The sequence below is a fragment of the Narcine bancroftii genome, chromosome 1 (assembly GCF_036971445.1).
Source record: "Narcine bancroftii isolate sNarBan1 chromosome 1, sNarBan1.hap1, whole genome shotgun sequence".
NCBI lineage: Eukaryota > Metazoa > Chordata > Chondrichthyes > Torpediniformes > Narcinidae > Narcine > Narcine bancroftii.
Genome location: NC_091469.1, coordinates 455,924,556 through 455,948,031, shown reverse-complemented (window position 1 = coordinate 455,948,031; position 23,476 = coordinate 455,924,556). Strand labels below are relative to the sequence as shown.

At 40.5% G+C, this 23,476-nt stretch overlaps 1 protein-coding gene across 10 annotated transcripts in view; it reads left to right on the top strand.

Moving 5' to 3' along the window:
* mllt10 (MLLT10 histone lysine methyltransferase DOT1L cofactor) overlaps nucleotides 1-23,476 on the top strand; it is a 458,751-nt gene that overhangs the window by 110,211 nt on the left and 325,064 nt on the right. For all 10 annotated transcript variants that reach the window (XM_069914651.1, XM_069914639.1, XM_069914641.1 and 7 more), the window contains one exon: nucleotides 1,467-1,560. In XM_069914651.1, the coding sequence (XP_069770752.1) occupies nucleotides 1,467-1,560 (94 nt within the window). The remainder of the gene's footprint in view (nucleotides 1-1,466; nucleotides 1,561-23,476) is intronic.

Here is a 23,476-nt window from a genome sequence, read left to right as displayed (position 1 = left end):
ACCAAGTAGAGTAAGAAGCCTTCTTTTGTGAGACATCTCACAGGTTATCTTGAACATTCATAGTGCTGTGAAGAGTACAATTTACAGAGTATAGTGTCTCAATGAAAAGAAATATCATGATGTCTTTGGGTACTAATTAATAGCACTTTTGATCATTATTCGTGCCTTTAAGTATGGATAGATGGCTAGATTTAAATACTTGTTCACCCAAGTCTGCTACAAAACATTGATTTGGCAGGCCACTTTTTTCATTGGCCTTTACATTTTTTCAATGCATCTGAAATCTGGCTGATAATCTGCCTTCTTGTAACTATGTTATTCACTATGTTGTCATGTGAAAGTCCAGGTTTGGACCATGGGTAGATGTGCTGCAGGAACAGGAATTCTTGTTAAGCGCAAAGTTGAGCAGTACAGCTAAACAAAATGTTGTATATTTGGTACCATCTTCCAAATCATACAGTGGCTAAGTCATGTACCCTGCTGAAGATGTAGATTTTCAGCATTACTCAGTGATGTCTGTGTGGTTCTATTGTACTCAGTATAAAATGCAGGAAATACTTGGGGCAGGTAACATTTGTGAAAAAAGTTAGCATTTCAGTTTGATCACCTTTCAACAGTTCTGATGAAAAATCAACAACCTGAAATATTAACTGTCTCTCTACATGGATATTACCTGACCTGAGTATTTTCACTACAGGTATTTTAATATTATTTCAGGTTTCTGTTTATTATATACAAATTTAGACAGTCTGAAGATGTATACATATCTTATTGCATCTAACTTCCATATAATGCTTTTCATTTTGTTAACTCAATGCTAGGCCTGTTGCTCTGGCTGAGACAATTAATTCAGCATAGATCAGGAAGCAAATTTGGGATCTTCTGATTTTTAAGCTGCAAAAAGACACCAAGCCACTGGAAGAATTATAGACTTAAGAAAAAGAAGTTTTAGTGTAGTAGAGGTACTGGGATTTTAACAGTGCAATTAATAAAGCTGAATATGTGGAGAGGATAAATACAGGTAATCTCCAACTTATGATCATAATTGGAACTGAAGGATTGGTTGAATCTCGGAATGGATGCAAGTTGGAATTTTGCTCCCACACATGGCGTACCAAAGTCTTAAACTTTTTAATTAAATCTTTTTTCATTGTAGATTTTTGTGGTATTTGACAAACTATATCAGGGATACAGGGCACGTAAGAACCAAAATATGCGGTACTTACCTTGTTAGTTCCAGGATCCATAGGCTGGGCGTGACCATTTTGATTCCTGTGTGCATGTGTGAGTCTTTGGTTGGCCCATGCTTAGTGGGTTTGGTATTGGAGTTCGGTTGGCATATTATCAAATTCTTATTGGGGAAGCAGTAAAGGAGAAAATTTAATGGATAACTATAAACTACTCTGCAAATTTCACACATAATTCATTCGTTTTACTTGTATCTACTGTTTTTACTATTTTTTCAGTGCACAATTGGCAGGACTTCTATGTGAAGAAGAAGGTTCAGAAGCTGATAATGTTAAATACTGTGGCTACTGTAAATACCATTTTGGAAAATTGGTAAGTGCTAAAAATTTTACAAAGGAAACAGTAGAATTATGAAAAGAAAAGTCAAATGTGTTAACAATTTTGTGATCGATCTGAATTTATTAAGCAGAAGAGGTTGTATTAAAATAACCTTTTCTGCTGGTTGGAGTCTACATTTTGTGGATCTAATCTCACTATTTCACTTCCTCACTGTTAATTTGACAGAAAAGTTTGTTGGCTGCTCGCTCCTCTGAAGTTTTATCAAATAATCAGAATTGTAAATAAATATCATGTACTTTTGTTAAAATAGCATTAAGCGAGGCAGTGTCGGTTTAAAAAAATGTGGGTTCTCTATTTTCAATGAATAAAGCTGGGGAATAAACATGGGGCTCCAGTTTCCTCCCACCATTCCAAACGTGTGCCCCTGCACCTGCCCCAAGATGCACACCCTCGCCCCGAGTCTTCCTCTGGTTTCCTCTGAGCCTTTTATCCCTTAACCTCTACCCTTTTGATCACCATCTTGCCTATACTTTCCTCAGTCTCCCTGCTCCTGCCCCTCAATCTTCTCTGCTGTGAAGAAAACAAGCCCAACCTATGCTCTCTTCATAACTAATATACATCCCAGTGAGTTGTTCTCCAGATTGAAGGTCTCTGAAGTACTCAAATTGTATCAATACATTATTGGATTTAAAGGGATTTTTGAAAGAAAAATAAAATAGACCATAAGACATTGGAGCAGAAATAGGCTATTCAGTCCATCGAGTCTGCCCACTGTTTAATCACGAGTTGATGTATTTTCCCACTCATTCCCACTGCTTGGCTTTCTACCCATACCCTTTGATGCCTTGGCTAATCAAAAACCGATTAATCTCTGCCTTTTATATTGTAATCCTATTTATATGCCATTTATATTATAAACCAATTTGAACTATTTATTATGACTGGATGCTTTGAAATATACCTTTGGTGAGTGAGCCTTCATATCATTCAGGACCTGTGTGATCTCACTGAGGTAGGTGCCAAGACAGTATTCAATGGACGCTGTGTTTGCTAATGTTCATGGTAATGTGATTAAATCAGAGTCTATGCTTCATTCCCAATAATCCAATTTTGTTGTCCACCATAAAGACATATACCAACAACAAATCTATACTAATAAATAAACATTCCTGTCAAGTCAACAATGAGAGAAAAAATTATCCTTCTGCAAGACAATACCTACAAATTTTTATGGTTTAGGTTTTTATTGAGTTAACTTCAGATATTTTGGTGCTGCTTTCGCTTTAATGATTCAACTGCAGACTGAAGATTTTTAAATGGACTGCAGTATTCATGACCGCAGCTAATTAGCTGAGGAAAACCAGCAATTTGCACTAATAAAATAACTTTCTAGAGTTCTGTGGAAGTCAGTAAGAGGGATACAAATAACTTGACAGTTAATGGAGCACTTCTACAAACTGCAATGAGATAAAACTTTATATTTAAAAAAAAAAATGAAATGGGTCATAAATATCAGGGGAATTCCCTTGCTTTTATTCAAAATAATATTATGATCTTTTGTGTTTTTGTGTGCAGACGATTAAGGCCTTTAGCATCTCATTCAAAACCTGGCACTCGTTACTATGCAAAGTTGTACTGATGAGTTTACTTTGTTTGGGGAATTAAACCTGCTGGTAGAAGTCAACCTTAGACTCAGCAAAGGGACAAGTGCGGGAACAAATGTGTTGCTTTCCTGAGAAAGGACATGAAGTTGACTACTTGGCTGGGACATTTCTAACTGCACCATGGGTGATGTCATGTTCTGACAGTCCATTTCAATAATGTCCTCACTACCAAAACAGCACTAAATATTTTTTCTGTCAGCAGAGTGAACGGCCTCAGTTTATAGGACACCTATCATTTTGGGTTCCAATGAAGTGCTTGTCGAGCTGATGATCTCCATACTTAACATAAGTTAGAGCTAGAATCAACATGTTTAGTTTTTCTGACAGTTTAGGAACTTAGCAATTCCTGGTGTACATTTGTAAATATTGTAAACTAATCTTTGTCCTTGCATAGCACATTGCAGCACAGTACAGCCCCTTTGGCCCATGAGGTGCCATCCTATATAAACCTCCCCTATCTCGCACCCATAGCCTATATTTCTTGTATCCGTGTGCCTGTAGAAGAGTGTTTTAAATGTCCCTTAATGTTCGAGCCTCCACCACTACTCCTGGCAATGCATTTCAGGCACCCACTACTTTCTGTGTATAAAAAAAAAAACCCTGACGTCTCCCCTAAACTTTGCAGCCTTGTGCTGATGTCCTCTGGTATTTATTACTCTCACTCTGGGGGAAAGGTGCTGGCTATCTATGCCCCTCATAATCTATATTAAGTCACTTCTTGCCCTTCTTCACTCGAAAGAGAAAAGCCCTAGCTGTATTGACCTTTTAAAGGCAGCATCAAGAGTGGATCACTATATGTGGCTTTGTTTTCAGCTGAAATTCCATCCATGGTGTTCTAAAACTTGAAAAGGAAACATGGGTTAGCTTGTGAGTAACAATCTGGAACTTGCTGTGGAGAGGAGTCAAAGCACATTAAGTATCAAGAAATCTTTTGCAATAGCCATTCCAATATTGCTAGTGATTACATTCTGCACTCTGGGTTCATGGTCCCAAGTTGCTCACATCTATTGGATTAGGAAGTTCGGAGCAAGAAGGTTTGAGGAAATATGAAGATGATGCTTTTGCATCATATTCTGAAAGAAAGCAATGTGTTGATGAAAGTCTTTGTTTGGATAATATAACCTTTATGCTGGGAAAGCTGATATATGAATTATGAGTACCTAGGAGTTGCAGCACTGTAACCGGTTTGAAAACATGACCATAAAGGAGATTAAATAAAATGTACTTTTGTCAATGTGGCATAGAACAAATTTGTGGTGGAGTAGAGTTTTTGGGTACTGTGAACTCGTAATGAGTGAAACTGTATTTTTCCATTCTTTATAGTTTATTGATTTTTCACTAACATCATTCATGATTGGATGTTTCCTTTCAGAGATTTCATGAAGAAGAGCAATAAGGCAGTGTCATGTCTTTGAAAGAGCCATCTGATTAGTCTCTCTCCTAAGCTCATTACCTATCACAAATTTTACTTGTCACAATATTCTGGTTCCTTTCTAAAGTTAAATATTTTGAACATTGTAGCTGATTTGTGTGTGCAATGTTCCTCACAATGATGAATTTATCATTCTTTTCACACAGCCACCCAGATGGGTGACAAGGGATTGAGATTGGCTGACAAAGAAGTCTTTCACATTGTAATTTGATAGAATCATCTTCCTGCTATCTTTTTGCTTGAGCTTGAACTACAGTAAAACCTCGTTAGAACACTGTAGTTGAGGTCCAAGATTTCATACCTAACAGATGCATATATGTCATGATTCAGAAGCAGAAAAACAGAATACTGTGACTCAAACCCTATAATAAGACCTTTAAACTCCAAATATTAACATACACATCTTGTAAATGAATCATGAGTCCATTTTTGAGTTCGTGGCTGTTAGCATCCTAAAATCAGTGTTTGGGTACACAGACACCTATGCTATAAGCAATTCCGTGGATTAACGAATTGCATTCTAACAAGGTTTCACTGTATTTCTTAAATATATTCCACTGTGTTTTTAGGCTTAATGTAACTCTCTTGGCTGCTTTGATTCTTTCCATCTGTGCTTGCTTTATGTGAACATTTGTAATTATCAAGCAGTACATTGACATTAATTGCAAATAGACTACAGGCACTCATTCCCACAAATCCATTTTCAGGTGTGACCACTTTGTAAGCATTAGGTGTCTGTGGACAATTATTAATCTAATTGTTAACGTTATTGTGTAACATGCAAGTGTGAAGAATTAGGTTGAGCCAAATAGTGTAACATGCAAGATGAAGTTTTTTTTAAATAATGCAATCGTTTTAAGATTGACAGACTAGTGGGGTGTGGCCATGCTGGGGATCTGAGCAGATGTGTTTTGAAAGAGCTCTCCATGAAAAATATTTAAAAAGACGGTCTGAAAGCTCAAAAACCCAGAATTTTATCATCAAAAATGGATAAAACCAACACTAAACGACCAAGGGAACCAAAAATGAAAACTGAAGAAGCAACAGATCAGCCAGGAAAATCGAGTGAAAGCCCAATGAGGAGAGGCCTTGGGACTGGCTGAACCCAGCAGAGGAGGGCCACCATCCTGAACAAAATGGAAACATTGTGCACTCATTTCACAAGTGTTGAATTAGCAATAAGAGACATATTGGAAAAGATGTAGGAAATTAAAGAAATCCTGGAAGATTTAATGGAACAAATGACTCAAGAGGAGGATGGGCTGGACAAAAGAAAAGACAGACTAAAGGCTCTAGAAGCAAAAGCAAAAACATGGGATACAGAAAAGAATTGAAGGACAAGATCGATCATATGGAAAATTTCAGCAGACATAACAATGTAAGAATCATTGGACTGGAAGAAGGAATTGAGGGGTAAGACTTGGTGAGCTGCTTTGAAACAGAGATCCCACAAATGCTGGAACAAAACAAGTGAAATGCAAAGTTGCAAATTGAAAGGGCTCATTGGCCCATCGGACTCAAAAGAACTGGTGAAGAGCGACCATGACCAGTCCTGGGAGAGAGATGCGATCTTGGGAGCAGGATACAAATATTCAAAAATAACAATGGCTTATTAGTAGTGGACAATGTAAAAGTAATGATTTTTCAGAGACAACTGCAATTTAATAACTTTAAATATTCAAGGTCTTACCATTGAGGGTGATGTCTCAGAAGGTAATTGACAAATTTTCAAGAACAAAGAAGAAGTTTTAAGAAAGTTATGAAAAGATTAAAGTCGCCAGATGAGAAGGCAGACCATTTTAAAACCGGACTAACTGAAAGGCGTATCTTTTGTATTTATAGTTAGTAATACTGAACTATCTTTTTTTTTTACTGCTAAAAGAAAAATAAATAATTGTAATTGACATGGAGATCTCTGGAAAGAAAAGAAAGTGAAGAAAGTAGCAGGGTGGGAACTCCAACTTAAGGGGAAACTGGCACCGGCAGAAGAGCGGTTTTAAAAGATGGCGCTGAAGGAGGGGCTCTTTTTCTTGGGAAGATTAAGCGGGCTTTTTTCGCAGGCTTTTGGGTCCTATTAATGACACTGTCAGAGCTAGGGATGTGTGTGTGTTTCTTAAAAGGGAAATGTTATAGTATTTTTAAAGTTGGAAAAATTTGTTTGAAAAATGGTATGGATAAAACTCTAAAGTTTATTAGTCTTGATATTAACTGGATAAACGGGACGGTGAAGAGGAAAAGGGTCTTGGCATACCTAAAGAAATTAAAAGTGAATATAATCTTTATGCAGGAAACACATCTTACCAAATTGGAACATGATAAATTAAAAAGAGGATGATTAGGACAAATAATATCATCTTCCTTTGGTTCAAAGGCAAGAGGGGTAGCGATTCTAATTAATAAAAATACACCAGTGTTAATAGAAGACACTTCGATTGATCAAGCTGGAAGGTATGTAATGGCACATTGTAAAATTATGAAGAAGCATGTTTATGTTCCAAATTATGACAGTGAAGCCTTTATGAAGGATATCTTCTTAAAAACAGCAGAGGGACGACAAAATATATTGGTTGGAGGAAATTTTAATTTTGGCTTTGACCCAATACTAGATATATCTGCAAGAACAGTAATGAGGGTGAAAGCGGCAAAAACCACAATTTCATATATGAAGGATGTAAATCTTATTGATATATGGAGGCAATTAAATCCCACAGAGAGAGACTACTGCTTTTACTCAAGGGTGCACGATTCACATGCAAGGATTGACTTATTTTTAATGTCTGCCCAGTTAAAAAGTAGAGTGATAAAAATAGAATACCTAGCAAGGCATCTGTCAGACCACTCACCACTAACATTAACTATTCCAATAATGGAAAAGCAGAAAAATGTAAACAGATGGAGTCTTAATACCACCCAACTTAAAAGAACAGACTTCTGTGAATTTATTAAGAAACAGTTAGAAATATTTTGGGAAACAAATCCGCTGTCTACTAACAATAGTTTTTTGATATGGGACACGTTCAAGGCATATTTGAGGGGACAAATTATATCCTACACAAAGATTCTGAAGAGAGAATATATGGCAGAAGTAAAAGTTTGGAGAAAGATATAGAACTAGAAAAAAAAATCAAACAGGACTACAAGAGGAATACAGATTACGAGAGAATAAAAAGTTAAGATATAATACAAAGCAAAGATATAGAACAGTAAAAAAGCTACATTAAAAGCTAAGCAACAATGCTATGGGTGAATGGACACACAAAGTTTTATCTTGGCATATTAAAGCAGAGGAGTCATCATGATTGAAAAATGCTGTAAAAATGGAGACAGGCACTCCAGCATATAAACAAAAGGAAATCAATGATATTTTAAAACAATATTACATAAAATTAAACAAATCAGAATTACTAGGAGAATAAAATGGAAGAATTTTTGTTGGATGTTGAACTTCCAAAACTAGGAGAGAAAGGATAGAACTAGACATTCCCTTTACAAGGGAAGAAATTGAAAAGGCCCTAGGTACCCTACAGGCTAATAAATCACCAGAAGAGGATGGATTCCCATGTGAGTTTTACAATTTAAAGGACAATTGATGCCCCAGTTAATGGATGTTCTGGACAAAGCAGTAGAAACACAGACCCTCCTGGAATCATTCTCAACTCCGATTATTACAATGCTACAAAAAAAAGATCAATTTAAAAACTTCATAATATAGACCAAACTGCTGATTACAAGATACTAGTGAAAGTGTTGGCTAATAGGTTAAGTTATTATTTAACAAAAATTGATACATACAGATCAAGCAGGATTTGTTAAAGGAAGACATTCCTCAAATAGTCTAGGAAGTTTGACATATGTATGTAATTTTGATTATTTGTATAATAAAATAAAAATTGTAAAAAAAATATAGTCTAGGAAGATTATTTAATATTATTTAAAATTCAAATGGAATCCAAGCATTAGTTTCCCTGGACAATGAAAAAGCATTCAAACGTTTGGAATGGCCCTTTCTATTTTTAAAAAAAAGGAAAATTCTGGCATAGGCAGAACATTTATAAACTGGATAAAAACTTTACACTGTAAACTGCATGCTAAAATTATAACCAATATTCAAATGTCAGCGGTGTTCCCCTTGAGTAGATAAGTAGACAGGGATTCCCCCTGTCCCCATCACATTTTATTTTAGTGATTGAACCACTGTTGGAGATAATAAGAGGTGATCTGGATATAAAGGACTTCAGGGTTGCACAAGAAAAACAAAAAATTAGTCTATTTGCTGATGACATGCTACTATACCTATCAGACTCAGCTAAATCGTTCAAGGAACACAAGAAAAATATGGAAGAATATTAGGTTATAAATATGGACAAAAGCAAGATAATGCTATTAACAAATTTTGAATACGGAAGATACCAAAAAGGAGGTAAATTTAAATGAAGATGGATGGAATAAAATAGCTTGGAATAGCAACTGACAACTTACAAAATCTGTATAAACTATGTTCTTCTTCTTCTTGGGAAGATGGAAAGGGACATGCAGAAATGGAGAGACTTTCCAATTATTGTAGTGGGAATGGTTAATTGGATCAAAATGAAACTGATGTTAAGACTGCAGTATCTTTTTTCAATTGCTGTCTATTCCATTACCTAAAAATTTCCTTAAACTATGAACATCGGCAATAGAATATTAAATTAATGGTATGACAAAGGTATAAGATGTATTGAAGACTGCTGCACGGAAGGAACCCTAATGTCATTCGAACAATTAAAACGCAAATATGGAAAAATTTACAAGGGACTATGGGCTGGGAGGACTTGGACTTTCAGATTTAAAAAAATACTACTTAGCTGCACAAACTAAATTGACAGACTAAAGTGTGAGCAATGTAAAAATTCTGCTTTTTTTAAAGAAATCTTTTTTAACATCTAAAACAAAATTTTGATTTCCATCAAAAATGCAAGCTTTAATTAGAAGTAACATATTGTTTAAATTATAAAAAGATCTTTCATCACCTGATACCCTTTCACTTGATCAGCTGTCTTGTAATTAAATGATTAACCAAATGAATTCATTTCTCTAGCTTGAAGCTAAATGTATTTAAAATCATGTTTTTAGACGAGCGACAATTATTCATCTCGTGTAAAATACCAAGCTTTGAGTAATTTCTCATCATTCTCTCGACAAAACAAGTACACTCTGGAAAAGGAGAAAAGAGTATGTTGAATAATCTGCAGGGTTTCATGCATATTGTCACTTTTTTTAAAAAAAACTAAATCCTGTTCAAAAAATTTGTTTTAAATGTTGGAAATGGTTAAGTCAAAAAAGTTTAGAAGTAAATTATGAGGTTGTGATTTAATAAGGTAAAGATAGATAGATTTGTTAATAAGTTGTAATTGAGCTAGAACAGGGCATTTCATGGCATTATCAACAACGTGGTCTTTGCCCAAGATATTTGTGACTGTGCTGGGCAGCGTTCCACAAGGGGTTGTAGACTCCAGGGGAACAGCGTACAGGGCATCAGTAACTGAGAACATTTACAGTCGAGAAGGAGAGGCATAACAGGTGACGCTGCAGGATGGTGACCATGGACCAGCAAGAGGCTCAGTAGCTGAAAGACCCATACAGGCTGCAGGTGATTGGCGCCTTGTGGTCAAAGGACTCACAAACTGTGGACAACTTGTGTTTGAAGGATCTATTCAGGCTGCTGGAAACTGGCTCATGGGAATCAGGATTCAGGAGGGTGCTGAGGACAAGGACTTCTGAAGGGCCTCGAGCTCTGAATGCTTCCTGATTGGATCAGAGGGTTGGATCTGGAGCTTGGGTTCGCTAATGGTTTGAACTGGAGTCTGTGCGACCGCAATGAATGCGAGAACACTGGGAAGCAAAGCAACTCATTGTTTCTGAAGGGTCTCTCTTTTGGTAGAGGTGTCAGTGCTCCTGTTAACTCTTGATTTGCCTTCTGGCAGAAAAAAGCTGAAGTATAGGTACAAAAACATTCTGAAAATGAGAGGAATTTGATTTAATACAATTAACGAGATAGTTCTGGAGAAAATAAGACTGGAGGTGAACAAACTCCAAGGACATGATTTCCAATTTTGGAAATTATAGGGAGCACTCAGGGACATTGAGGGTAGTCCCTGTTGAGTTCTTCCAAAAAGATCCTTTATTTGAAAATTATTGGAACATTGCCATGGTCACTTCATTATTGACAATGGTTAAGGGACAGAAACTATGAATTTATAGGCCTATTGATTCAATATCTATTATAAAGTTGCTGGGATTTGTTATTAGTGACTGAACATGTCATGACTGATCAGAGGACAAAATTGGATTTATATTGGATAAACCATTTCTGATTGAGAGTTAAGTAGTGAATGAAAATCTAGATCCCCTCATCAAATAGCCTTAAAAAACAAAGTTTTACAAAAGAAATGTGCTTAATTTCTTCAAGTTTTTGAGGAAATGGAGGTACGGGTGCACTTTATTGGCCATCATGCCACTGCGGCATTGAAATTAGAGCTGTATTCAATGAATAGGTCTAATGTAGTTGTCCTTGTTGTCCAGATGTTCCAGGGCTGAATGTAGGGCCAGGAGGATGGCATCTGCCAAGGACCTTTAACAGCATTAGGCAAATTGAAGTGGATAGAGGCTGGAGTTGATATGAGCTCATGCAAGCCTCTCAAACCACATAGTAGTGTAGCAGAGAAATTGGCCCTTTGGCCCATCTGTGCTGAAAATTGTGCTTTTTTTTTTAAACCAAAACGTTTCCACTTGTACGTTACTTATCCCTCTATTCCCTGCATATTTACTGTATGTCTTGCTAGAAGCCTCTTAAAAACCATTATTCTACCTGTATCAATCACTACTCCTCACAGCCCATCCCATGCACCCTCTGTGTAAACAAATAAAAGTGATGTCCTCTAATAGGCATCATTATTACACTGGGAAAAAGATTCTGACTGCTTTGCCTATTTGCCTATTATAGCCTCTCATAATTTTATGGACTTTTGTCAGGTCACACTCCAGGCAAAACCAGAGTTTGTCCATCAGCTCCTTTTGTACCCTTTCCACAACTCACACCTGATTTCTTTACTGTTATACCTAATGCTCTGCCCAATGATGCCGCCTTTACCATCCTTCCTACTTGGGTACTTTCAAGTATCAATTAACCTGAACCCACAGATCACTCTGCACGACAATGCTTTTAAGAGTCTTGCATTAGCTATATGTTACGCTTTGACCTCACAAACTGTAGCACCACACACTTGTTTGAATTAAATCCCATCTCCGCCCATATCTGTAAATGATCTATATCCTTTTTGTATTCTTTGATAGCCCTCCACAGCTCCTCTTAGTGTCACATGTAAACTCACTAACTACTTTTTTATCCAGGTTAATGATATAAATCACAAACAACAGAGGTCCCAACACTGATCCCTGCAGAACACCACTGATCATGGATCTCTAGCCAGAATAACATCCTTCCATGGCTGCCCTTTCATCTATGGGCCAGCCAATTCTTTATCAAAATGATCAATTCACTGTGGATCCCATGCATCTGTACCTTCAGGATCTGCCTATCATGAGAGACCTTGTCAAATGTTTAATTAAACGCCATGTTGACAAGATGTACCTCCCTACATTTGTCAACCACCTTTATCACTTCCTCAGAAAATCTCAACCAAATTTTTAAGATAAATGTATGATGATTGTCCTTAATCTGGCCATGCCTTTCCAAATGTGTGTTAATCTTATCCACCTCCTGGACTACATCCTGGTGCGAGAAAGTGACAAATGAGATGTGCTCCACACCAGGGTCATGCCTAGCGTGGAATGCCACACTGACCACCGGCTGGTTCGCTGCAAGCTCAACCTTCACTTCAAGCCAAAGCCCAGGAACAGTAAAGCCCCCAGAAAGAGGTTCAATGTTGGAAACCTGCAGTCAGACGAAGCGAGAGGAAACTTCCAGGCAAACCTCAAAGCAAAGCTCGACGATGCAACCCGCCTCACGGACCCGTCCCCTGAAACCCTCTGGGATCAGTTGAAGACTACCATACTGCAATCCACTGAAGAGGTACTGGGCTTCTCCTTCAGGAAAAACAAGGACTGGTTTGACGAAAACAGCCAGGAAATCCAGGAGCTGCTGGCAAAGAAGCGAGCTGCCCACCAGGCTCACCTTACAAAGCCGTCCTGTCCAGAGAAGAAACAAGCCTTCCGTCGCGCATGCAGCCATCTTCAGCGCAAACTCCGTGAAATCCAAAATGAGTGGTGGACTAGCCTCGCCAAACGAACCCAGCTCAGCGCGGACATTGACGACTTCAGGGGTTTCTACGAGGCTCTAAAGGCTGTGTACGGCCCCTCACCCCAAGTCCAAAGCCCGCTGCGCAGCTCAGACGGCAAAGTCCTCCTCAGCGACAAGATCTCCATCCTCAACCGATGGTCAGAACACTTCCAATCTCTTTTCAGTGCCAACCGCTCAGTCCAAGATTCCGCCCTGCTCCAGCTCCCTCAACAGCCCCTAAGGCTAGAGCTGGATGAGGTCCTCACCCTGGATGAGACATATAAGGCAATCGAACAACTGAAAAGTGGCAAAGCAGCAGGTATGGATGGAATCCCCCCAGAGGTCTGGAAGGCTGGCGGCAAAACTCTGCATGCCAAACTGCATGAGTTTTTCAAGCTTTGTTGGGACCAAGGAAAACTGCCTCAGGATCTTCGTGATGCCACCATCATCACCCTGTACAAAAACAAAGGCGAGAAATCAGACTGCTCAAACTACAGGGGAATCACGTTGCTCTCCATTGCAGGCAAAAATCTTCGCTAGGATTCTACTAAATAGAATAATACCTAGTGTCGCCGAGAATATTCTCCCAGAATCACAGTGCGGCTTTCGCGCAAACAGAGGAACTACTGACATGGTCTTTGCCCTCAGACAGTTCCAAGAAAAGTGCAGAGAACAAAACAAAGGATTCTACATCACCTTTGTTGACCTCACCAAAGCCTTCGACACCGTAAGCAGGAAAGGGCTTTGGCAAATACTAGAGCGCATCGGATGTCCCCCAAAGTTCCTCAACATGATTATCCAACTGCACGAAAACCAACAAGGTCGGGTCAGATACAGCAATGAGCTCTCTGAACCCTTCTCCATTAACAATGGCGTGAAGCAAGGCTGTGTTCTCGCACCAACCCTCTTTTCAATCTTCTTCATCATGATGCTGAACCAAGCCATGAAAGACCCCAACAATGAAGACGCTGTTTACATCCGGTACCGCACAGATGGCAGTCTCTTCAATCTGAGGCGCCTGCAAGCTCGCACCAAGACACAAGAGAAACTTGTCCGTGAACTACTCTTTGCAGACGATGCCGCTTTAGTTGCCCATTCAGAGCCAGCTCTTCAGCGCTTGACGTCCTGCTTTGCGGAAACTGCCAAAATGTTTCGCCTGGAAGTCAGCCTGAAGAAAACTGAGGTCCTCCATCAGCCAGCTCCCCACCATGACTACCAGCCCCCCCACATCTCCATCGGGCACACAAAACTCAAAACGGTCAACCAGTTTACCTATCTCGGCTGCACCATTTCATCAGATGCAAGGATCGACAATGAGATAGACAACAGACTCGCCAAGGCAAATAGTGCCTTTGGAAGACTACACAAAAGAGTCTGGAAAAACAACCAACTGAAAAACCTCACAAAGATAAGCGTATACAGAGCCGTTGTCATACCCACACTCCTGTTCGGCTCCGAATCATGGGTCCTCTACCGGCATCACCTACGGCTCCTAGAACGCTTCCACCAGCGTTGTCTCCGCTCCATCCTCAACATCCATTGGAGCGCTTTCATCCCTAACGTCGAAATACTCGAGATGGCAGAGGTCGACAGCATCGAGTCCACGCTGCTGAAGATCCAGCTGCGCTGGATGGGTCACGTCTCCAGAATGGAGGACCATTGCCTTCCCAAGATTGTGTTATATGGCGAGCTCTCCACTGGCCACCGTGACAGAGGTGCACCAAAGAAAAGGTACAAGGACTGCCTAAAGAAATCTTTTGGTGCCTGCCACATTGACCACCGCCAGTGGGCTGATATCGCCTCAAACTGTGCATCTTGGCGCCTCACAGTTTGGCGGGCAGCAACCTCCTTTGAAGAAGACCGCAGAACCCACCTCACTGACAAAAGGCAAAGGAGGAAAAACCCAACACCCAACCCCAACCAACCAATTTTCCCCTGCAGCCGCTGCAACCGTGTCTGCCTGTCCCGCATTGGACTTGTCAGCCACAAACGAGCCTGCAGCTGACGTGGACTTTTACCCCCTCCATAAATCTTCGTCCGCGAAGCCAAGCCTAAGAAGAAAGAAAGAAGCATCCTCTCTATTAGTTTCCCAGTGATTGATATGAGACTCACTGGCCTATTATTTTCCTGGATTACCCCATTTGCCTTCCTGCTAAAAGGTACAACATTAACTACTTTCCAGTCTTTTGTCACTTGCCTCTTGTTTGTAAGGATACAAAGATCTTCGTAAATCCCAATCATTTTCCTGACTTGCCTTATTCAATAAGCTGGGATATATCTCATCAGGCCCTCATGACTTTAATATTTTCAAAAGACTGAGTATCACTTCCTTGATCTCAAAATGCCCCAATACACTTCTACTCTTCATCACTAAATACTGATGCAAAGTACTCATTTAGTACCTTGCCCACCTTCTCTGACCTCAAACCTTTTTGACCTTGAATGATCCTGGAACAGAGTAAAATGGAGAGTTATGCAATAAGGATATTCTAGGCAATTGATGTCGACACAAAGCTGTGGGCTGCAGATATACATGCTCTATGGCTTGGGAATCTCTGTAATCTTGCTTGCCAAAGAATTTTCATGGCCCCTTCTCTTTCTGATGGTCTGCTCTTTCCTGCAATCTGTATATTCCTCCAGGGCCCTGTCTGATTGTAGCTTAAGAAACCTTGTATATGTATCCTTTTAATTAAATTTATGACCTCCTGTCCTGGGTAAACTTGTACTTCTCACTTTGTTCGTTTTAGATTGGTCACAGTGTTTGAGCTATCCAAAAGAAAATAGACACACACACACCAAGAGCAGTTCAGTTTTTACAAATGTTTATTACAAATTCAAACTACAATATGCAAGCCCTTCCCAATTATACTTATCAACACCTGGAGTGGTCCCAACTGCCGAAGCGAGGCAATGACCTCACACTTGTAGTAGGTTGTTGGGGCACCGGTAGCAGCTTCTCCACCTCCTCCGACCGGGACGTTAGCTGGACTCTAGAAGTTCTTCTTGCTGAGAGACGTTTCCACCCATCAGAGTCTCCACTTCCGCAGTGGGACCATGGCTTATATTACCCAAAAAATTGTTTACTCATAGCTTATCTCTTTGAATAAATGATTTAATTATCTTCAAGGTCTCTTGACAGTCTGCGACCAACAAAAGGCAACTGCATCTCTGGGCCTCATGGTGTAAATTAGATTATGTCTACTCATTCATATGCATCCCTGGGCCCCATGGTGGAATTTAGATTATGTCTTCTGATTCAACTGCAGCCCTTCTTGCATAAGCTGGTCTAAATCCTCCATTACACCTCCCATTTTAAAGGTTGTTCTTACCTTGATCTCCCTGTCATTCCTCCTCACTGGAACACACCTATCCTGGACTCTCAATTGCTGGTCCTTAAACAACTCCCACAAGTCAATTCTAGAATTGCCCAAGAACACTGCTCTCAATTTACTATCCATAGGTCCCAACTAATAAAATCAAATTATGGGAGGAAAATCAAAACCTCCTTCAAGTTAATATCTTCCCTCAAGGTCAAAGCTTCTTTATAACTATTTTGAAACTTGAGGTATGGGGATTCCAAAAATGCTCTCCCACTGAAACTCTGATCACATGGCTGGGCTCATTTGCTCATCCAATGTCTAATGTGGCACTCTTCCTGGTTTGTGTGTCTACAATGCCCTCCATAATGTTTGGGGCAAATAAACATTTTTCTTTCATTTGTCCCTGTGCATCATAGTTGTAAATTTGTAATCAAACAATTCAAGGTTATTTGTATACATTTTGGTTTGACCATGTAGTAATTACAGTACTTTTTATATATAATTCCCCCATTTTAGGGCACTGTAATGTTTGGGATATTTGGCTTTGCAGGTGTTTGTTATTACTCATTGAATGCTTTATTGGTGCAGGTATAAGGGAGCTAGGCTTGCTTCTAACCTGTTGATCACCTTTGGAGTCTTTAGTTGCCATTTTCAACATGATGGCCAGAGTTGTGCCATTGAAAGTCAAAGAAGCCATTATGAGGCTGAAAAACAAGAATAAAACAGTAAGAGGCATTGCCCACACCTTAGGATTACCAAAATCATCATGAAGAAGAAAGAGTGTATTGGTGAGCTCAGTAATTGCCTAGGAAGACCTCCAATACTGAAGACAGAAGAATTCTCATTGCAATGAAAATCCCCAGGCGCCTGTCTTACAGATCAAAAACATTTTAAGAGGCAGGAATGGATGTGTCGTTGATGACCATCCACAGGAGACTTCATGAACAGAAAATCAGAGGCTACACTGCAAGATGCAAATTATTAGTTAACCACTGAACCAGGGTGGCCAGATTGCAGTTTGCCAAGGAGTATTTAAAAGAGCCTGCAGAATTCTGGAAAAAGATCTTGTGGGCAGATGAGACCAAGATTAACTTGTGTCAGAGTGATGGCAAAAGCAAAGTGTGGAGGTGTAAAGGAACTGCCCAAGATCCAAAGCATACTTCCTCACCTGTGAAACATGGTGGTTAGGATATTATAGCCTGGGCATGTATGGCAATACAATGATCCCAAACCTACTTCTAAAGCAAGAAAGGAGTTTTTCCAAAGCTAAAAACTGGAAATTTTTGAATGGCTAAGTCAGTCACTCGATGTCAATCCAATCGAGCATGCCTTCCATATAATGAAGGGAAAACTTAAGGGACTTAAGCCCTCAAAGCAAGCAGTAGCTGAAGATGGCTGAAGTAAGAGGCCTGGCAGAGTTTCAGCAGATAAGATACTCAGCACCTGGTGATGACTATGAATCACGCAGTTCAAGCAATCATATGATATACAACAAAGTACTGAACATGAATATTTTAATATGCGTACCATTGCTATGTCCCAAATATTCTTCTTCTCTTTGGCTTGGCTTCGCGAACGAAGATTTATGGAGAGGGTAAAAGTCCACGTCAGCTGCAGGCTCGTTTGTGGCTGACAAGTCCAATGCGGGACAGGCAGACACGGTTGCAGCGGCTGCAGGGGAAAATTGGTTGGTTGGGGTTGGGTGTTGGGTTTTTCCTCCTTTGCCTTTTGTCAGTGAGGTGGGCTCTGCGGTCTTCTTCAAAGGAGGTTGCTGCCCGCCGAACTGTGAGGCGCCAAGATGCACGGTTTGAGGCGATATCAGCCCACTGGCGGTGGTCAATGTGGCAGGCACCAAGAGATTTCTTTAGGCAGTCCTTGTACCTTTTCTTTGGTGCACCTCTGACACGGTGGCCAGTGGAGAGCTCGCCATATAACACAATCTTGGGAAGGCGATGGTCCTCCATTCTGGAGACGTGACCCATCCAGCGCAGCTGGATCTTCAGCAGCGTGGACTCGATGCTGTCGACCTCTGCCATCTCGAGTACTTCGACGTTAGGGATGAAAGCGCTCCAATGGATGTTGAGGATGGAGCGGAGACAACGCTGGTGGAAGCGTTCTAGGAGCCGTAGGTGATGCCGGTAGAGGACCCATGATTCGGAGCCGAACAGGAGTGTGGGTATGACAACGGCTCTGTATACGCTTATCTTGTGCCCTGAAATGAGGGATAAATGTATACAAAGAGCTGTAATTTCTACATGGTCAAACCAAAATGTACACAAATATACTTTAATTAAATTAGGAATATGCACTTTAACCAAATGTGAATTGATTGATTACAAATTTATAACTGTGGAGTACAGGGGCAAATGATGGAAAAATTGTATTTATCCCAAATGTTATGGAGGGCACTGTGTATTCTGCTTCAATACAGCAATGAGCTCTCTGAACCCTTCTCCATTAACAATGGCGTGAAGCAAGGCTGTGTTCTCGCACCAACCCTCTTTTCAATCTTCTTCAGCATGATGCTGAACCAAGCCATGAAAGACCTAAACAATGAAGACGCTGTTTACATCCGGTACTGCATGGATGGCAGTCTCTTCAATCTGAGGCGCCTGCAAGCTCACACCAAGACACAAGAGAAACTTGTCCGTGAACTACTCTTTGCAGACGATGCCGCTTTAGTTGCCCATTCAGAGCCAGCTCTTCAGCGCTTGACGTCCTGTTTTGCGGAGACTGCCAAAATGTTTGGCCTGGAAGTCAGCCTGAAGAAAACTGAGGTCCTCCATCAGCCAGCTCCCCACCATGACTACCAGCCCCCCCACATCTCCATTGGGCACACAAAACTCAAAACGGTCAACCAATTTACCTATCTCGGCTGCACCATTTCATCAGATGCAAGGATCGACAACGAGAGAGACAACAGACTCGCCAAGGCAAATAGCGCCTTTGGAACACTACACAAAAGAGTCTGGAAAAACAACCAACTGAAAAACCTCACAAAGATAAGCGTATACAGAGCCGTTGTCATACCCACACTCCTGTTCGGCTCCGAATCATGGGTCCTCTACCGGGATCATCTACGGCTCCTAGAACACTTCCACCAGCGTTGTCTCCGCTCCATCCTCAACATTCATTGGAGCGCCTTCATCCCTAACGTCGAAGTACTCGAGATGGCTGAGGCCAACAGCATCGAGTCCACGCTGCTGAAGATCCAGCTGCGCTGGGTGGGTCACGTCTCCAGAATGGAGGACCATCGCCTTCCCAAGATCATGCTATATGGCGAGCTCTCCACTGGCCACCGTGACAGAGGTGCACCAAAGAAGAGGTACAAGGACTGCCTAAAGAAATCTCTTGGTGCCTGCCACATTGACCACCGCCAGTGGGCTGATATCGCCTCAAACCGTGCATCTTGGCGCCTCACAGTTCGGCGGGCAGCAACCTCCTTTGAAGAAGACCGCAGAGCCCACCTCACTGACAAAAGACAAAGGAGGAAAAACCCAACACCCAACCCCAACCAACCAATTTTCCCCTGCAACCGTGTCTGCCTGTCCCGCATCGGACTTGTCAGCCAGAAACGAGCCTGCAGCTGACGTGGACATTTACCCCCTCCATAAATCTTCGTCCGCGAAGCCAAGCCAAAGATGGAGGGCACTGTGTATTCTGCTTCAAGAAACTTTTCTCTTTGCACTTAACAAATTCTGCCCTCCCTAAAGTTATGGTATTAAAAATGTCTTAGTCAATATTTGAAGAATTAAAGTCTCTCCCTTTGCTAACTATGTTGCTTTTGCAACTTTCCATAATCTGTCTAGATGTTTGTTCATCTACCTTCCTGTGGTAATGGGGGAGCTCTAGTCTAACGCTGTCAGAGCAATCGCACCTTTTTACCCACATTATCTCACCAGTTGAGACTATTACGACATCTCTGAGTGCAGCTGTGATATTTCCCCTGGTTAACCATGCAACACCTTCACCCCTTTTACCTCCCACCCTGCCTCATTTAAAACAATGAAATCCAGGAACATTTAACTGCCAGTCCTGTTGCCCCTTTGCAGTCCAGTCTCTGTGTCATCAACAACATCATAATTCCAAGTGCTGATACATGCTCTAAGTTAATCTACCTTACAATACTGAATGCATTAAAATAAATCTACTTCAGCCCATCAGTCTATGATCATTCATCTGTCTTTCCTTTCAAACTTCCTTGTCATAGCATTTACCATGTACTCAACTCCTCCATTTGCTGTTCTGCTTTCCACCCCTCTGTCACTCTAGTTTAAATCCTTTCAAGTAGCACTAGTTTCATGGTGATGTCTGTGCCACTGCACAGTATTCATTTCAACTCATTGTTTTTCTTCACTGCCTGGATGATAGTAGCCTTCTTTTTACTGGTAGGTATTTCTTTCTGGAGCAAGTTCAAAAATTTCATGTTCAAAATTTGTCAAGAGAACATACATGACAACACTGAAATTTTATTCCTGTGGGACAGGCAGTATTTTTCTTTATCGGTAATGTAAACTGTACTCAAGAAAAGAGTATTTGCACAAACTGCAAATACAGGAAAAAATAAATTGGGAGAAGTTGAAGATATCTGTGAATACTCCTTCCACCTGTTCTGCACAGACTCAAAAGATATAAGCAGAGATTCAGTTGCTTGCTATGAGACCAGTCTCAGGAAGGCACATCTGAGTGCTCAAGGTTGATGTGGTGTATGTCATTGGGTGACTGGCCTGTTTGAAGCGAGAAGAAAATTCATTGAGCTAGCCAGGGAAGGATGTGCAATCCCTTAATAATCTGCACCTGTGATAGCCTTCATGGCCTGCCACAGTTGCCTGGGGTCTGTGATTTTGTTGAGGTGGCATTACTGGCAAATACTGATGGATTCCTGTGGCACTTGTGCCTACTCTCATGGTGGTTTGAGAGGTTGGTTATGGAGCAGATAAATTCCTGTCCTATGAAAGACCTGGTCCTGTTTCAATTTACCTATCATCACAACAGGTCAACAACAGATGCCATTTCACTGACCCACCGCTCTTGGGTTAGATTATTTGGACCACAAGAACACCACTGTCAAGGTGGTTTCATTAACAACAGCTCAGCATTCAACACCATCATCAGAAAAATGGATCTTGCCTCTTTGTTCATCCATCTGCATCTGGATCCTTGACCTCCTCATTGGCAGACTCTAATCATTTTGGATAGGCAACATAATTTCCTCCTTGCTAACCATCTCCTAGCTTAGTCTCCTGTTCTTCCCTTTACCCTCATCACTGTATAACCACATTCTACTCCAACACAATCTTTAAATCTGCTAATGACACGACTGTTGTTGGCTGAATATCTGGAAATGATGATGGTGACAGATCAACAATCTTGCTCTCAACTTCACCAAGGCCAAGGGGTTTATTGTTGACATTAGGAGGGGAATCTGAAGAACCACACCCTTGATGGTGGAGAGGGTTGGTACCTTCAAGTTCTTGAGAGTCCTTATTTTGGAGGACGTCTGCTCATGCAGCATATTGTGAGCCAACGGTGATTAAGGCATGCTATTGCTTTTACTTTCTAAGAAGTCTGAAGTAATTTGGCACGTCCGAATACTCTTATCAGATTTTCACAGATGCATTGAGTAAGGTATATTGACTGACTGTATCATAGCCTGGTTTGTTAATTGAAGTCCCCAGGAATGCAGAAGGCAGCAAAAGTAAAAGCCATCCATCATGAGCACTGACCTCCTATCCATTGAAGATGTCCTGATGCAGTCAACATCATAAAGCACCCCTGCCGACCTCGATACAACCTCATCTTGCTGCTACATTTGGGAAGGTGCAGAAGCCTGAAGACTAATACCTATACGTTCAAGAACAGTCTTTATGTCAGGGTCTTGAATCCTTTTTTTAATCATTAAATACTTCAACACTACTAAGTGGACTGTCTGCACTAGTGGTTTTTAAACTGCCCTCTAAACTCACATTCCTCCTTAAACAATCCCTATGCTTAAGAGATTGCTTAAGATAGTATGTGAGTGGGAAGAAAAAGTTTGAGAATCACTGTTTTAATCATAGCTAATTGACTTGTTATGTGTGCGATTTCATAACGCCAGTGATAACTTTTCTCAAGCAAAATATTTTAGTTCCAATTGGGACTGGAGCAGTGGTTCTCAACCTTCCCTTTCCACTCACATACTACTTAAACAGTCCCTTCCCACTCACATCACAGAGCACTTATGGCATAAGGATTGCTCAAGGTGGAATGTGACTTTAGGGGGGCAATTTGAGAACAACGAATATAAAACTACTTTTTTCCTGCATTGTGGTAACTTCATATTTATTATCTCTATATTTTAAATTTAATATATAATTTTTATGAAGTACTTGTTTGACTGCACTAAGAATTTTGTTGCATATGTTAATGACAATAAACTCATCATCCTAATCATACGTCCCTCAGCTTTCATGTGTATACCATGCAGATTCTCAATTTCCCATCACGCATTTACATTCAGAGCAAGTCTGGTGTTTATATGATGTAAGTGATTAAAATAGTCAGTTTTCAGATTGGCTGACTTGTAGGTTAGCTGTGCAGTGTTCAAAGGCTTGTCCTGTTGGTTTTTAAAAAGTCTTTGCTTCCAGGCTTAAAAGACTATATCCAGGGAATATAATAGGTACAATAGAATTATGTTATCCAGATTTGTACAGCATTGACAATACTTAGAATAGTAAGAGGACAAAATAAAGTGGTTCAAAAATTTATAGAGCAGTTATGTATTCCAGAGAATTGTGCTTTATTGTAAATTTGTCTAGAAACCTCTGCAAATGGAAATGTGTAGTTTGGACCTTCAAAAGAAACTTGGATTTCTTAAGAACCTGGAAAGAGATGCAAGTCTCAAAAAAAATTGCTAATGACTTAATTAAACAACTGTTGTGGATTGTGCACAAACACAGCAAAAGAACTGAGACAGGCTGTGAGCTCGTTTAGCACAACTGATTTACTTTGAAGTTCGCACTACAGGCTTCAAGGCCATCCTGAGCCCACCCCTTGTTTCCTGGAACTTGTGTCATGCTAATGTAAGCCCATACGTGCACTTCCAGTCTGCATTGATAGAGGACTAGCGACACCATCTTGGACATGACCACTGTCAGTGCATGACAAATGGGGTCAGTTTGCTGCTGCAATTATGTGTGCCACCACACAATCCTCCCACCACAGAACCGGTGCTGGTGGTCTCACGGTCTGTTGTGGGTGAGATCTGCTGCTGCAG